Genomic DNA, 16,055 nt, shown 5'->3' on the forward strand with positions numbered 1-16,055 from the left:
CAATAAAATAGTGCATTTCTTCATCTTTTGTATCAAAATTCCTGCTTTAAAAAACAGATTTGACAGCCAAACCACAGAAGCACTTAACAGTTTTGAATTCAGAGACCTTAAATGTAAAATGTAATGCAGTTGGAACAGTTTTTACAAGTTTAGAAATATTATTTTGATCAGTTTTAAACTAACTGTACTGAATATAAGCTGGACACACTTGCTGTGTGTGTTCCAGTCACAGTTCTCGCCTGTATTTTGCCTTCATGAGGACGGGTGGTCTGAATGGGAAGTGCGTGACGAAGGCTGTAGGCGGAAGTGAGGCTTCCAGAAAGTGCGAGGGCGGTTGCGCAGGGAAGCGGGAGGTGGTTGGCTGGATGCTATTCGCTTTACATAATCAAACATTTACTGTGATTTCTTGAAAAGACGTCGCGCTTCATCACCGCTTAATTAAACCACCCAACACCATTATTAAACAGCCAACACTGTCACGTGAGCTTGCATTTCTTTAAGGCAGGGCTGGAACAGCAAAGTCGGGGTGCGCGGCGGCAGCAGAAACAATCGTCCGCATCTTCTTCCCCGGACAGTCGTTCAGTGGACTGGACTGCGGTGCTGCTGTGCGTGATTGAGGGAGCCCTGCCCTGCTGCACACCCGCAGCTCGTTCGGGATCTGTAAACACTGTCGCCAGGTCAGTCGAGAGGAGGAGGCGCGCATAGAGACCCGTTTGTCGAGCGCCCGGCAATGTGCTGCCTTTTCTTTTGTCCCGCTATTTGATTCATTCTTCTCCGTTAGATCATTAGATTAACATTATCGGGATCATCCCTGTCTGTACCAGTCACTGCAGACATTCATGAATTGTATAATCTTCAATGCACAACATCTGCTGCTTCATCTGTGTGCTTGCTTCATCCGGGGTCCATTATCATCATCATCATCCTCAGGACTGAAAGCAAAACATTAGCGCTCTTTGTGCAGCGTTTAACGGTGGTTTCTGCATGTCTTGGAAACACATTTGCTTAAAGGGATGAAAATCTGAGCATATACTCTCAAATGTAAAAAGGCATCCTTTTATGTTTTGCTTGCTAGCATGCATTGCTGTACTAAATAAACCCCATCAGTATTTTTGTGTTATTTTCTAATACAATTATGGATAGTTCACCCAAAAATGAAATTCATGTCAGAATTTGGTCCTCCGCTTCTTTCAATTCTGTTCGACTAAAACTAACTTATAGTTAAGAATGTTGGGGAAAACAGGCATTGACTTGCATAGTATTTTTGTGTATGGTACTATGAATATCATTGGCTGCTTTTTCCAACATTCTTCAGAATATCTAAAGTGTTCAACAGGAAAATAGAAATGTATAAAAGTGCTTAACGCACTGCAATTTAAGAAAACACATGCAAGCATAAATGTCATGCAATTCAATAAACACCAGCAAATTAAGAAACTACCCTTATCAGTTTGACACCACATGGGTTGCAAATTCTCACAATACAAACAACTTAAGAAACACGCTGTATTTTGTCACAACGCAAACAACTGAAAAAATGTGCTGTATTTATTTAACGTGCTGCATACTATTGAAACAACTTGTACCATTTAATCATCAGTTTATTTTGTTTAATAATGTACAAAAGACAATGGAATAGTGCAATAAAAAAAAACTCACTTTTTTGAAGACCACCAACAACTTCCCTGAACAACAGTCACGACATAATAACACATCTATATCCCTGCAGGGTCCGTCATGTTTTTGGGTCCCCTTGGAACATTTCTGTTGTGTTACGTGGATATTTGCAAGTGTTGTGACAAAATGCAGCACGTTTCTTCAGTTGTGTGTGTTTTGGGAAAATGCCGCATGTTTTTTTTAGTTGATTGTGTTATGAGAATTTGCAACACATGTGCTGTCAAACTGAAGATTGTATATTTATTTACTGATGTTTTTTGTAATTGCATGTGTTTTCTTAAACTGCTGCGTGTTAAGCTCTCTCGATCACTATAAGAATCCTTTGAGTGAGAAAAATTTTATTTTTTGGTAAGCTATTAATATTCTTAAATAACAGTTCACAAGATGCAAAATTAATATGTAGTCTTGGTTTTTTTTTTTGGAAACATTAGGTGAGAATGAATGAAAGTTAATTTTGGATCCTTTGACATATTTTGTCATTGTAGTTATCATTACATTGATTAATTTCTCTCTCAACCTTACTTGCAGTGCATCCAGAAAGTATTCATATTTTTTGTTACAGCCTTATTCCAAAATGGATTAAATTCATTTATTTCCTCAACATTCTACACACAATTCCATATAATGACAATATGAAGAAAGATTTTTGAAATGGTTGCAAATTTATTAAAAATAAAACCTAAAAAAAAAAAAAATTATACATAGCTATTCACAGCCTTTGCTCAACAATTTGTTGATGCACTGTTGGCAGCAATTACAGTCTCAAGTCTTTTTGAATATGATGCCACAAGCTTGGCACACCTGTTTTTGGGAATTTTTGCCCATTCCTCTTTGCAGTACTTCTAAAGCTCTATCAGGTTGGATGGGAAGCAACGGTGTACAGCCATTTTCAGAACTCTCCAAAGATGTTCAATATGATTTAGGTCTGGGTTCTGGCTGGGCCACTCAAGGACATTCACAGATTTGTTGTGAAGCCACTCCCTTAATATTTTGGCAGTGTGCTTTGGGTCATTGTCCTGCTGGAAGATGAACCGTCACCCCAGTCTGAGGTCAAGAGCATATTGAAGCAGGTTTTCATTCAGGATGTCTCTGTACATTGCTGCATTCATCTTTCCCTCTTCCATTTTCTGCTGCTGAAAAACATTCCCACTGCATGATGCTGCCACCATCATGCTTCACTGGGTATTAGCCTGGTGATGATCAATGCCTGATTTTCTCCAAACATAACGCCTGGCATTCACTCCAAAGAGTTCAATTTTAGTCTCATGAGACCAGAGAATTTTGTTTCTTATGGCCTGAGAGTCCTTCAGATGTCTTTTGGCAAATTCCAGCTGGGGAGTGACCTCCGTCTCCAGATGGTTGTCCTTCTGTAAGGTTCTTCTCTCTCAACAGAAGAATGCTGGAGCTCAGACAGAGTGACCATCGGGTTATTGATCACCTCCCTGACTAAGGCCTTCTCCCCCGGTAACTCAGCTTGAATGGCCTGCCAGCTCAAGGAATAGTCTTGGTGGTTCCAAACATCTTCCACTTAAGGATGATGGAGGCCACTCTGCTCATTGGAACTTTTAGAGCAGCAAAATTTTTTCTGTAACCTTCCCCAGCCTTGTGCTTCGAGGCAATACTGTCTCTGAGGTCTACAGACAATTCCTTTGTCTTCATACTTGGTTTGTGCTTTGCTTTGACATGCACTGTCAACCCTGGGACCTTATATAGACAGGTGTATGCCTTTTCAAATTATGTCCAATCAACTGAATTTACCACAGGTGAACTCCAATTATGCTGCTGAAACATCTCAAGAATGATCAGTGGAAACAGAATGTACCCAAGCTCAATTTAGAGCTTCACGGCAAAGGCTGTGAATACTTCTGTACATGTGATTTTTTTTTTTTAAATAAATTTGCAACAATTTAATATATATATATATATTTTTTTTCATGTTGTCATAGTGGGGTATTGTGTGTAGATTCATTTAATCCATTTCGGAATAAGGCTGTAACATAAAACATGTGGAAAAGGTGAAACACTATGAATACTTTCCGGATGCACTGTATCGCAATTTTTAAATGTTTGCACTGGAAAACCATCACTTTTTTTTTGCAGTGTCATCTGATAGTTTATCTGATAGATATTTTAGTGAATGGAAAACAATCAGATCCCAAGCTTTTTGAAAAAAAAAACTTATTAAAATGTATTGGAGATCAGTTGAAAGTATAAAATTAAAGTATAAGTATAAATTAAAACTTTGACCTGTAGCACAATGCATTTACTGTGGCTTAATTGAATTATTCTTATCTTTACTTGGTCTTCATTTTACTCTCAGAACTGCTCTTTCAATCACTGAAGTGTTGAATTGTATTTGCAAATATGACATTTTGACTGGCTCAAACTAGTTCATTTGCATTACGTCAACACATCTCCTGATTAGTGTTGTTGTGCCACCTGTGTTTGTGTTGTAGAGAATGAGTGCGGAGGAGAATCCCGCTGCTGAACCTGCACCTGTGACCGACGTGCAGGGTGATGGACGCTGGATGTCACAGGTGTGCAATAAAATCTGAAAGGCATGCAAATCTTCTCTTTGTTTGCAACACCCCAGTTAGGATTAGTGTATCATGCTTGCATTTGTCCTGTTGTTGTTGCAGCATAACCGGTTTGTGCAGGAGTGTAAGGATGCAGAGCCTGATGTTCTGTTTGTGGGGGACTCAATGGTGCAGCTTATGCAGCAGTACGAGGTAATTGCTATGCTGTTAATGAGTCGGTCCATGAGAGGAGAATCATGCGTTCTAAACATTCTATTACAGTTTCATTTGTTCTGAAAGAAAATAAACTTAATTAAGCATTTCAAAAGAATCCTTATTAGCATAGTATCACATTTTTATGCAATTTATAGTTATATTTTATAACTTCATTTGAAGTTTAAATATTTTTAATGGAGTACAGGGTGGTTCTTTGAAGTCCTTTATTTCATGGAAAAGCCTGTTTACCTATTCTTCCTTCATACAGTAACTACTAGTCTGTGGTTTCAAAGGAGCCAATGATGCTATGCCATTTTCAACTACAAATATAAACTGTATTATGTAGCTTGGCTGTTAATTTAAACGTTAAAATTATTTTGGGCCCCAAATGTGCCAACATTTAAAAACGATAGATCAAGAAAATGTGTTTTTAACACTATCAGTCCAGTTTGCTTAAAGGGCATGTAAGATTGCAAAAAAATGTAAATGTTAGTTTCAGTCTACTAGTTTTAAGGATATCAAGTTTTTGTATTTAAGTATATAAATATTTAATTTGTTGTGCTCCAAAACAGTGACAAAATGTCTGCCTAAATTAGATTTTAGGCATTTTTTCATTTTTCATACTTCAATTTCTCATCAAATCTTGACCAATCAAATGCTCTCTAGTGTCTGACATGTCCCGCCCTTTGAGCACTTGAGCTTAATCACTCTCATTGGCAGAGTTGTGATTAAAACAAAACACTATTGGCTGTTTATTAAAGGGGAGTTTAATAAACTCTGTCTCACCCTCTGTTCATTTTTCAGTTAATATTACATCAAATTAGAAAAAAATTCACATTTCAAATCACTTCACTGGACCTTTAACCAGTCCATTGCCGATCCGTTTCATTGTCCACTGTGGTGCTGATAACGGAACTCTGTGTAGTGGTGGGCAAAGCGAGGCTTCATGAAACACTGAAACAGTCAAAACAAATACGCGAAGCTTTGAAACGTTTCGAAAAAAGTCTCTTCAGTGACACCTAGTGGTCAGTGTATGTATTGTTAAGGCGCAGCTACAGCAAACAAACAGTTAAGCAAATTAAGGTATTAAACTCCACGTTGTTGAATTGAGGCTTCAAGCGATTTAGTGAAGCGGTAAGAGTTTCACACTATCATGCAGAGATAATATGTTCGAATGCAGGGTGATGCAGCTCTATGTATTACTCTTTATATACCGTTCTTATAACGTGTTTTGTTTTAACATTGGTTTGACATCCGATTCAACACTTTGTGAATAAATAGGTGTTGGTTTGGTCATAAAAAGTAACTTTATTTAAATACATCAAGTCATAATTTCTGAGTATTTATAAGTCAGGATTTGAACTCGGGCCATTTGCAGCACAGTTACTCTGTGCACACGCATGGTCCACTAGACTACATGAGATTGATTTTTTTCTGACCCTGTCAGTCAAACGCAGATTCGCCAGGTCTTGAAATGCTTCTGAAACGACAGATGCTTTGGATTGCTTTAGTCACATGACCAGGGGCCTCATGTACGAAGACTTGCGTGGAAATCTTACTAAAACATTGCGTACGCACAAAGCTGTAAATGTGCGTACGCAGAAAAAATTTCAGATGTATGAAACACTGCGTACGCCGAATCTCACGCATATTCTTTTGTACATCTGAATGAACGTGAAACTGAGCTCAACATGCACGAGCACAAAACCCCTCCCTGCCTCCTCCCCCATATGAATATGCTAATGACTATGCTAATGGCAAAACCCAACGAAAAAGCAATGGAAAAAGCAAGCAAAAAGAGAAACTTTGAACAGAATGTGAATTGGAGGTGCTGCTTTCGGAGGTAGACCGGAGAAAAGCGGTGTTATTTGCAAGTTTGTTCTTCGGAATTAACAACAAAAGAAAAAAATAGAGTGGGAGAGTTTAGCTGATGCGGTCAACACAGTTGGGTCTGAACATATCGCAGTGAGTGCATTAAAAAAAAAACAAATAGTGTGGTTTATACCTGTAAAATGTTACAGGACGCCTAGCAGTCTCAGTGGCGCGTTCGTAAGACGCTTGTGATCGTGAATTGATACGTTCGAGCATGAACGCAGCTCGAATCCAGCGTCTACTAAACTCTTTCTTGTTTTTTCCCCCGCTACATATCAGATTTTGCCAACTATTTATCACGAGAAAGACAAGTAGGCATCATCAATAAGTTCATATCAATAAGCATCATATTTTATTTGCACATTTATTGAATGGAAATGTTTCTGATTCACGCATGCAAATTCATCTTCAGATAGTGTCTTTATAGCAATGTGCATGCAGTAGATAGCTCAGATTACATTGGAAAAACAGGCGACTGCTGCAAATTGTGCTTTAATGTTTAGCTGGTCAAATGTATGGTATGGAAACCTTATATACCTGCTGAACCCGTCTCATACAGCTGCCATTGCAAGGCTCAGACACTTTGTAGAGAGGAATTTAACACAGTTGCCTCTAGGAGTCGCCAATGGAAATAAAACAGACACGCACAAAAAATGTGCGTACGCCTGCCGGAAAGCTGCCGTGAACCTGCGCACATTCCCACGTTCAGTTCATTGTTAGTAAATCCAAACGTGAGCGATTCTGAGCGTGAAACCTGCCGTACGCAAAGTTTTTGTGCGTACGCAGCGTTGATACATGAGGCCCCTGGTGTTTCGAATCATGCTTCGGTGCAGTGTTTCAAAAGACTTGCACTTCGGGATTTTCAACACGCTTCGGGTGTTGAAACGTCAGTTTCACATCAGCCATCCCTAACTCTGGAATGTACACAAAAGTGTCAGTCATTGCCAAAGTAAAAACACTACTGGAACCATACCTGACTGTACAGTTCCACAAAAGTGTAGAAAAGTGGCTTGTGTGTGCAACCACATTTTTACACAAAATGGCATCAACAACAAAGACATGTTTTAGTCGTTTTCGCAGATACTGTAGGTGTGAATGAGGATTGTTTTGACAATGTTGTCGACTGTTCGCAAAAACTTTCCTTTGTTGTTGTTGTGATAACATTTCCTCAGCTGCAATTAAATTAATCTTACATGAAACTTAATTTTCAGTTGTTTAATAATAAATATATAATATCCAATTAGTGCGAAATTATAGTGTTGCAATAAGAAAAAAAATGATGACATTACTTTTTATTATTAATTTAACAGTACATTTAATAGATTTTGTTAGTTTTCACACATTATTTCGTATTATTAATATTTATCAGCACTAAATATGTGTCCAAGTAAATGTACATGTTTGATTTACAATCTGTGCTGTTTCAGGTGTGGAGGGAATTGTTTTCCCCTCTCCATGCTCTGAATTTTGGGATTGGTGGAGACACAACCAGTAATGTGATGTGGAGACTACAGAATGGAGAACTGGAGAACATCAGACCCCGAGTAAGGAGGAGTTTGGGTTTGTTACAGTGATGCTTACTATAAAGCCAGTGGTCTATATGCACAGCTAGTGTTTTTCAGCCAATGATAAACTTTCGGTGAAAGCTTAATGTGATTATTTTCAATTTCAAAAGGTTCCTTTTCCAGCATCAATGTTGTAATGTAATTAAAATACATTCAGTTTAATAGACTTAAGCGTTCATTTAGTTGTTCAAGCATAAAACGTCATAAAACGCCGTCAGATCAGCAGGCGAGCACAGAAACTCCATTGAAAATACTGGGGCAAAATAAACTGTCAATTTTAAAGACATGGTGGGGGAAAAAGATTTAATGCAGTGCTTCTTGTCCGGTCTGAGATCACACTTCATATTGTATATCTATCAGGCAGTGAAGATCACTTTTTTTTTTTTTTTTGAGAGACAAGTGAAAAGACACAATGTCGAAAGACAGCTCACCGGAAGCGCTGAGGCTGGCTGGCTGAAATGAAAAGGCTGTGTGCATATAGCCCTATTGTGTGTCCACCAGCTGTAATTATGTCTTTGTTGGTTTTTCCACAGGTTGTGGTTGTATGGGTAGGAACTAATAACCATGAGCACACTGCAGATCAGGTTGCAGGAGGAATACTCGCTATTGCACAGTTACTTCTGTCTCGCCTCCCCAAGTCCAAAATGATTGTTTTGGTGAGTTACAAAAATCATGATATGAGATGTGTTGTTGTTACTAATGTGTATCAGCTCTAGGGCCCTATGATTTTCATAATGCAGAACAAATTCAGACTGAATTGCAGAATTCAGGAAATGTGGATTTTGAATAAGTGGCGCTGTACAGAATCATTTTGAAATGACTTATGATGAGTGTTAATAATTAACCACTAATGATTAATATGAATGATAAATATGTGAATGAACAATATGTGATCATCAGTCATCATCAAATGTTATCAAGAATAAGTTTTACAAGTTTAAAACATTTTGAAAATCCTGCTAATTGTAATGAATTACAGTGATTTTACTGTCTTTACCAGCACAGCCGCGTATCAGTACAATTATAAAAGATGCTTCAATCCCAGTTTGTGGATGTTAAGTCGGGTTTATTTGTACATTAACATAACAGATATCCATACAGCAGTGGATATTAACGTGTATCCTGTCACATCTGCCATGCAAAAACACTGCAAAGTGTGTGTCTGTGTGCGTGAACTGTGTAATGACATTGTGTGTGACACATCGAAAATCTTGAGTTAACCACAACAAATACATGAAATTATCATTGATAAAGTTCTTACTGTAGTATTTCTCACAAACATTATGTGTGATATGCTTCCTTCATGTCTGTCACTGTGCTGTTTATCGGACACAGGCACAGCTGAAACTTTAGACACATTCTGGATACAGAAAAGATTTATCTTAAATTGTAAAATAGGTGCTCTTTAATGTACTTGATTTGTGTTAAGACAACATGTAGGAAATGTGTAGAACCCAGCATTTTTACACTGTAGGTTACTAAAATGTATGTTAACCATTAATTTTTTTTTTATCCAAAAATGTATCAACTATTAAAATGGAGCAAAGAAAATCTTTAGAAACAATAATAAAAGATTTCATAGGGCTCTACCACTCCTGCAGTTTAACTTCAGTTCATTGATTCATTCAAAACTGATCAGTCGTATCATTCCTGTCATTCAGGGCCTATTGCCGAGAGGAGAGTTTCCAAACCCCCTGAGAGAGAAAAATGCATCCGTGAACAATTTACTTCGAGCATCGCTCCCTCGACTCGGCCCCATACAGTTTCTCGACATGGGGAGTAGTTTTGTTCACTCGGATGGGACTATTTCCTCTCGAGACATGTTCGACTACCTGCATCTCACCGCTAGTGCTTACAGGACCATTTCAACAACTCTCCACGAGCTGCTGCTTCAACTTCTGGAGGAAACGCCTCAGGAGAGGAGGGCTTCACTGGTTTAAAAAGCCCACTTTGATTCATCACTGGAGAGGCAGCGTTTTAGAAAAGTTGCATATTAAGGATGTACTTACTAAAAGATTGGGCAACATGCGAAACAAAAAGGCTACGTAGGACAGTGGCTGATTTTATATGATCAGTATAAAATGTGTATATGTTGTCCAAGATGCTAGACACTAGGAGAATGAAGAGTAGATGTTTGTGACAAGACTAGATTTTTCTTAGGACAGCAGTGGGACCTGAATCTCATCAAAATCCCATCGTCACGGTCTAAAAATCCTTTAATAGTAGCACTTACTCTGCCAGCTTCTCCGTGCCTTCATACATGCACTCGGTCACACTCACAGCGGTGTTATGATGATAGTTCACAACAGAGAGATCATGCCTTTGAAATATCTGTCTTGCTTCTATTTTTCAGTTCACAGATGCATCTCAAACCTCCTCTTTTCCTTTTGCCCTTTCATATTCCCAGTAACACAAATATGATATATTAGAGACTGGAGTGATCAAACCATGTCATTCCTTGTGTGTTTGCGAGTTTGAAGTGAGAAAGCCCCTCCTAAGGGATAGTTCACCCAAAACTGAAAATCTACTCATTTACTCATCCTCAAGATTATGGAGGTAATAATATGCCAAAACAATCTGAAATTGAATTGTGTTCATTTGAATCATTGACTAAATAAATCTGAAATTTTAAATGCTGTTAAAAATGGTGTTTTAAATTTGATTTTCTTAATTAGAATTTCATAATTCTTAATAATAAAACCAAAAGCAGCCTTCCCTATACTTAAAGCTAAAAAATATTAGTTTAATTTTACACAAGGCTATATGTACGGTAGATAAAATATTTTTTTTAACCTATTTCCAGACCCTCCCAAACCCCCCATTCTCATAATTCACACCCTGTAATCCGTCCATAACCATGAATCAAGCAGAGGTGAGTGAAGCTTAGTTTGACTTTTCGGTGATCATCTACTCTTCCCTGTTGGTCACCCCTGACTAACTTTCTGCTTAATCTGAATTGCTGGTTTTGAATTTTAGGATATTGATGTTCTAAATTTCTTTATCTTTAAAACCTGAAACTGTATTTTTACAAACCCAATATCTGCAGTCTAGGAAATCAGAACAGTTTGAAAGTTTGAAAATGCGTCTATAAAAATATTCAGTCGTCTTAAATTTCAGATGTTCAAAAATCAAGTTTTGACATTCTAATTCAATTTATGAAAAAAAAAAATTCAAATTCAAAACTATTTTAATGGCATATAAAGATTCAGATTCATTAACTTACAATTGTCAATACTTCAAATGAACAATTCAAATTCATATTGTTTTAGCATATTATTAGCTCCATACAAGATCCTCAAGTGATTACAAACCATTGAGTTTCTTTCTTCTGTTAAATGCAAAAGAAGACTGTTTGAAGAAAACTGAAACCCGTTTGAGAATTAGCCACCATTAATTTCACGCTATTAATAAGTCTAAATGTCAGTGCCAGTGGTGTAGTGGTTAGTGCGTCGACACATGCACATGGGTGCTCATGGCGACCCAAGTTCGATTCCGCTTCGCGGTCCTTTGCCGATCCTTCCCCTCTCTCTGCTCCCAATGCTTTTCTTTTCAATTCTCACTACTTTCCTAACCAAAAATAAAGGTAAAAACCATGAAAAAAAAATCATTATAAAAATAAATAAAATAAGATGAAATCACACTTTAAAGGTGATCAGAGTGGAAAAAGAATTACAAATGTACATAATGTGCATGAAAACTGAGTCATTCGCTCTTTTTCGTGTGTGTTGTTATGACTGAAACCCATTGACTCTACCAGAGAAAGAAACAGACACTATGCATGTTGTCAATGGTTACAGGTTTCCAGCTTTTTTCAAAATATCTTCTTTTTCTGCTCAACAGAAGAAAGTAAAACTGGTTTGGACCATCACTTTAAAAGAACAGTAGACTTAAAAAGCATCTTCAAGTAACCAAAAAGTCTCTTTTGACTTCATAGAGTGGAAAAACGTTCCAAATGTGTCATTAAAACACATTTAAAATACATTAAAACATCTTTAATGTTCAGCAGAAGAAATAAATAGTTTTGGAGCAACTGGAGTATGAGTAAATGATAACAGAGTTGGTATTTTTGGGTGAAATCTAATGCACAACCATGAGGTTTTCAGTGTAAATATTTACCTCACCTGTATCCATGTTTTTTGTGTGTGTCCTGGCGCTTTGTAAAGTATTATGTGAAGAGTTGGTGTGTGTGTGTGGATGAGCCAATGGACAAGAAGTGATGTATCAAATTGTATGCGAGTATGTGTGCGAGTGTGTGTATATACATAAATGAATATATATATATATATATATATATATAAAATCTGTTAGTATTAATGTGCTCTGTGCAAAGTGCTTATGTAGCTGGTGCTGTTGTATGTGAATGTTTGTTTTTTGTGTTGGAGTGTAAGAGATCACCCATCTGTAACTATTTGTATGGTCTGCAAAGCGTGCACTATTACTGCGGCACAACTGCCACATGCTTTAGATCCAAGCATTCCAATAAAACAGCAGGGATCAAACCTCAAGCGTGTACGCAGCCGTCTTTTACAAACTGTCAATTCACAATGTTTATATTAGTTTCTTCTCACAGCATATGCATATATGGCTTTCTAATGGATCCAGTTAACATGCATCCCATACTCAAGCACCACACTGAAAGAAAAATACTTTTGCTGCTCTTTCCCAGATGAAAAAAAAACAGCTAAAATCAGCCACGTCTGGTTGGCTGGATTTAGTTGGTCCACCAGCTTGGTTTTAGAGGAGTTTTGGTTTCCAGCCATTTTCGGCCTGGTCTTCAGCTGGCCAGGCTGGGAAATGAACAGCTAAGACCAGCTTGGTTTAAGCTGGGCTCTCAGACTGGCTATGCTAGTCAAGCTAGTTTTAGCTGGTCATCACCCAGCACCTAACAACAAAACACCTATATTTATAACTTATTAATTTTTTAGCACCTAACAATGTGTGCAATTAGTTGAATCGTTTGTATTTATTGTAGTTCTATATTTATTGAAATATTTTATTTAATTAAATTATTATTATTATGCATTTTTTATTTAGTTTTAATGCATTTTTTTCAGTTGATATTTCATATTTATATTATATAATTTTAATAAATTGTGTAATTTTTAGATGAAACTGTTATTTACTTGTTTCTATTTATATTAATACATTTATGTAAAAAACTATAAATATTTTTAGGTTGTTTTTTAACTACTTTTAATCTTATTCATAATCTTATTATTTAATTTTTATTATCACTTGTATGTTTTTTGTTTTAATTAACTTTTTTTTACATTGAAGTTTATATAAATTTCAAGCATCTCTTTTGCATTATTATTTATAATCATTATACTTACTAGATTGTATTCAAGTATTATTTTTATTGTTAAAGAGGAAGAAACAACATATCTCACACTTTAGTATCATCAGAAGAATTTATGCTATTAAAATATTAATCTCTCTCCAAAATAAAAAAAGAAAAATGACATGAAATAACTTGCATAGTACTCAATGACATGCAAATTAGTCTATTTATGGGTACTTACCAATGCATGTTGCGTAAACCTCAAGACAGTGATAAGATACTGCTGATAAAGACCAGTTCATACTGTAGTACAGACCATTTTTGTTTCTGCCTATTACAGATGAGGACTTTGCAGTGTCGTTTAAAGTCCCAAATATGTTACAATTTAGTAAAATAACTGGGCAGATATTTGCACTAAATATCTCTATTTTCAAAATAATTTTTAAATAAACTAAAAAGATTGATCACTTCCTTTAGATAGCTCTATACCTTATTGGGGATATAAAAATGCAACCAGGACACTGTGGGGACCAAAACTGAAGTAAACTGTTATAAATAACACAAAATAAAACATTTAAGATGTAAGAATGCGATTTGTTTCCTGTGAGGGTTGGGTTTAGGAGCAGGGTTTGGGTTGAGGGATATAATATGTGGTTTGTTGTAGAAACATAGTTATGAGAGTCTATAAAAGTCCCCAGTGGGATATAGGAACGTACATACGTATATGCGTGCGTGTGCGATATTTTAAAGGTTTCCACATCCTTTTTTCATTTCTGTAACAATAAATCACAGGTTTCTTAGCCAAATATAAAATTCCCTAACTTTCACAGACTAAAAAGTGCAGTTTCCATGATATCTATGGAATGTAAATACAGGCTGACATTGTGTTTATATATTACAGGGCTGCTAACTTTTGGTTTTACCTAGGAATGAGATTTTTTTTTTCCCCGACCCCAAAATATATTGCTATGTATTGGTATTTTCACCCAAAAAAGTGAAGATTGGGGGCGAGGGGTGGTTGTTTGGTCGAGTAAGGGAAGACCGGGCGGTGGGGGATAAGAGGGGAATAGGGCGTGAGGATACTGCCATGTAAGAGTCGGCAGCCCTGTAGTTAAACATTAGCAAATGTTAAAATATAAACATAAAATTAAAATGGTTTTAGCTTGAATATCATTTTGCATGATTTTAACAGCCTATGTGAGAACAACATTGCATAATTTACCTCAGATTATGAAAAAAAAAAACACCTGAAGTACTTGCTGTTGGTGTGGATGTGAAGCTACTCCTCTCCCATGTCTTTTCTGTCATCAACTTTTAACCAAAAAGTGTTTGAGTGGTCATTATAAAGCTCTTTAAAGGTATATTATCCTGACGTGTTTGACTTTAGTTATCAGATATATTCTGGTTATTGCATTTGACTTAAGTGACTGTCAGTTAAACAGCGTGAAAAAACTAAATGGAGCTGAAAAGCCTAAAAATAAAAATAGGCTTGAAACAGTTAAACAGGTAACAAAATAAACACACTGCTAAATAGATATTGAAATTTAAACCATGACTTGGACAAACTAAATAAAAATTCCCTGACAATCAATATCAGGAATTAAGCTTTTAAAATTCCATGATATTTCATGACCCGTAGAAACCTTGAAACGGCATAATAATAATAATAATAATAACAATAATAATAATTTACCTCAGCTTTTGAAAGAAAACTTTGCATGGATGTGAATCCTTTAATCTCCCATGTTAAAGATTTAGCATTTCTGTCGTTTGGCTTCAAAATGACCACTTCAAAGACTGGGTGTTAAAAAGTTAAAGCTCTTAAAGTTAACGGGTATATTCTGGCTAATGTAATTTGTCTAAAGTGACTGTCAGTTGAACAGCGTGAAAAAAGAACAAAATGGAGCTGAAAAGTAGCCTAACCATAACTATAGACATGAAACAATGATGTACTAAAATAAACATACTGCTAAATAGAAATTAATTTAAAATTTAAACTGACAAAGTCCCTCATATTCCACGACTTGGACAAACAAAATAAAAATTCCCTGACTATCAATGTCAAAAAAAATTCCAGAATATCAATATCAATAACTATCGACTAAAGCTATTAAAATTCCACAATATTTCAAGACCCGTAAAAACTATTAAATCAGCATTATAATTAATTTACACTTAACTGAAAAGTCTTCATATTCAATCAAAATAGAGCTGAGCATTTAACCACTTAATAAAGAAGCTCTCCTGAAGAATATGAGCAGCTGAGTGAATCAGTTGACAAACACAACCAATTGATCAATGGCTCTGACTAGTCTTTCTCTGATTGGCAGTTGATAAAATGGGTTTTGGAGCTGAAGGAGGATAGGATCAAGGTTTGCTACACGTTGCCAAATGTTTTGAGATAACTTTATAGTCTTGTCATGCTTTCACCATTGCCAGTTTATGAGTGAGATGTAATCACACGGTGCTCAATAACAAACTGCTTAATCACAAACCAATAAATGTATGACTGTTCTGCCCCAACCAACAACTCCTAAAATATACAGTGCAGTGGCCAGCATAAATGAGTACATACTTACAGATTTCTCTTTTAAATTAATACTTCCTATTTGACATTAACACAAGCAAGCACAAACTAATAGAATGAAACTGTCTCAAAGCTAAGCCTGTTATTACTATAAAATAGAAGGAGACTCAAAAGCTCAGTGGATTAAAGAATGCAGAACAATTAAAAAAACTTGTATACACATTTGAAAGCAGTCAAATGTAATGTACAATAATATGTATTATTAACCTTTATCTATTTTTAACTATGCATCCAAGTTATTATTCTATGTTAACCAAGTATGTTACCAAGTTATTATTTGAATTTGTCACTTATTTTCACCTTTTTAATCATTTGTCGGATTCCTGATGTTTCAATGTTTC

General features: G+C 36.2%; 1 protein-coding gene across 2 annotated transcripts; it reads left to right on the forward strand.

Annotated features, from left to right (window-relative positions):
• The first annotated feature begins 317 nt into the window (after positions 1–317).
• Positions 318–12,345, forward strand: pafah1b2 (platelet-activating factor acetylhydrolase 1b, catalytic subunit 2). Of its 2 annotated transcripts, XM_087252561.1 has the most exons (6): positions 318–677; positions 4,134–4,214; positions 4,317–4,406; positions 7,709–7,825; positions 8,380–8,502; positions 9,508–12,345. In XM_087252561.1, the coding sequence occupies exons 2-6, from the start codon at positions 4,137–4,139 to the stop codon at positions 9,784–9,786; spliced, it is 687 nt and encodes a 228-aa protein (XP_087108687.1). In that variant the 5' UTR covers positions 318–677; positions 4,134–4,136; the 3' UTR covers positions 9,787–12,345.
• Positions 12,346–16,055: the final 3,710 nt, after the last annotated feature.

The sequence above is a fragment of the Danio rerio genome, chromosome 5 (genome assembly GCF_052040795.2).
Source record: "Danio rerio strain M-AB ecotype USA chromosome 5, GRCz13ab, whole genome shotgun sequence".
NCBI classification, from domain to species: Eukaryota; Metazoa; Chordata; class Actinopteri; order Cypriniformes; family Danionidae; genus Danio; species Danio rerio.

What these genes read in the sequence shown, in the direction of transcription:
- pafah1b2 (XM_087252561.1), top strand. Translation starts at nt 4,137, where the DNA reads ATGAGTGCGGAGGAGAATCCCGCTGCTGAACCTGCACCTGTGACCGAC. An exon ending in ATGGACGCTGGATGTCACAG is followed by an intron (nt 4,215 to 4,316) that starts GTGTGCAATAAA and finishes TTGTTGTTGCAG; the next exon opens with CATAACCGGTTTGTGCAGGA. An exon ending in AGTCCAAAATGATTGTTTTG is followed by an intron (nt 8,503 to 9,507) that starts GTGAGTTACAAA and finishes CCTGTCATTCAG; the next exon opens with GGCCTATTGCCGAGAGGAGA.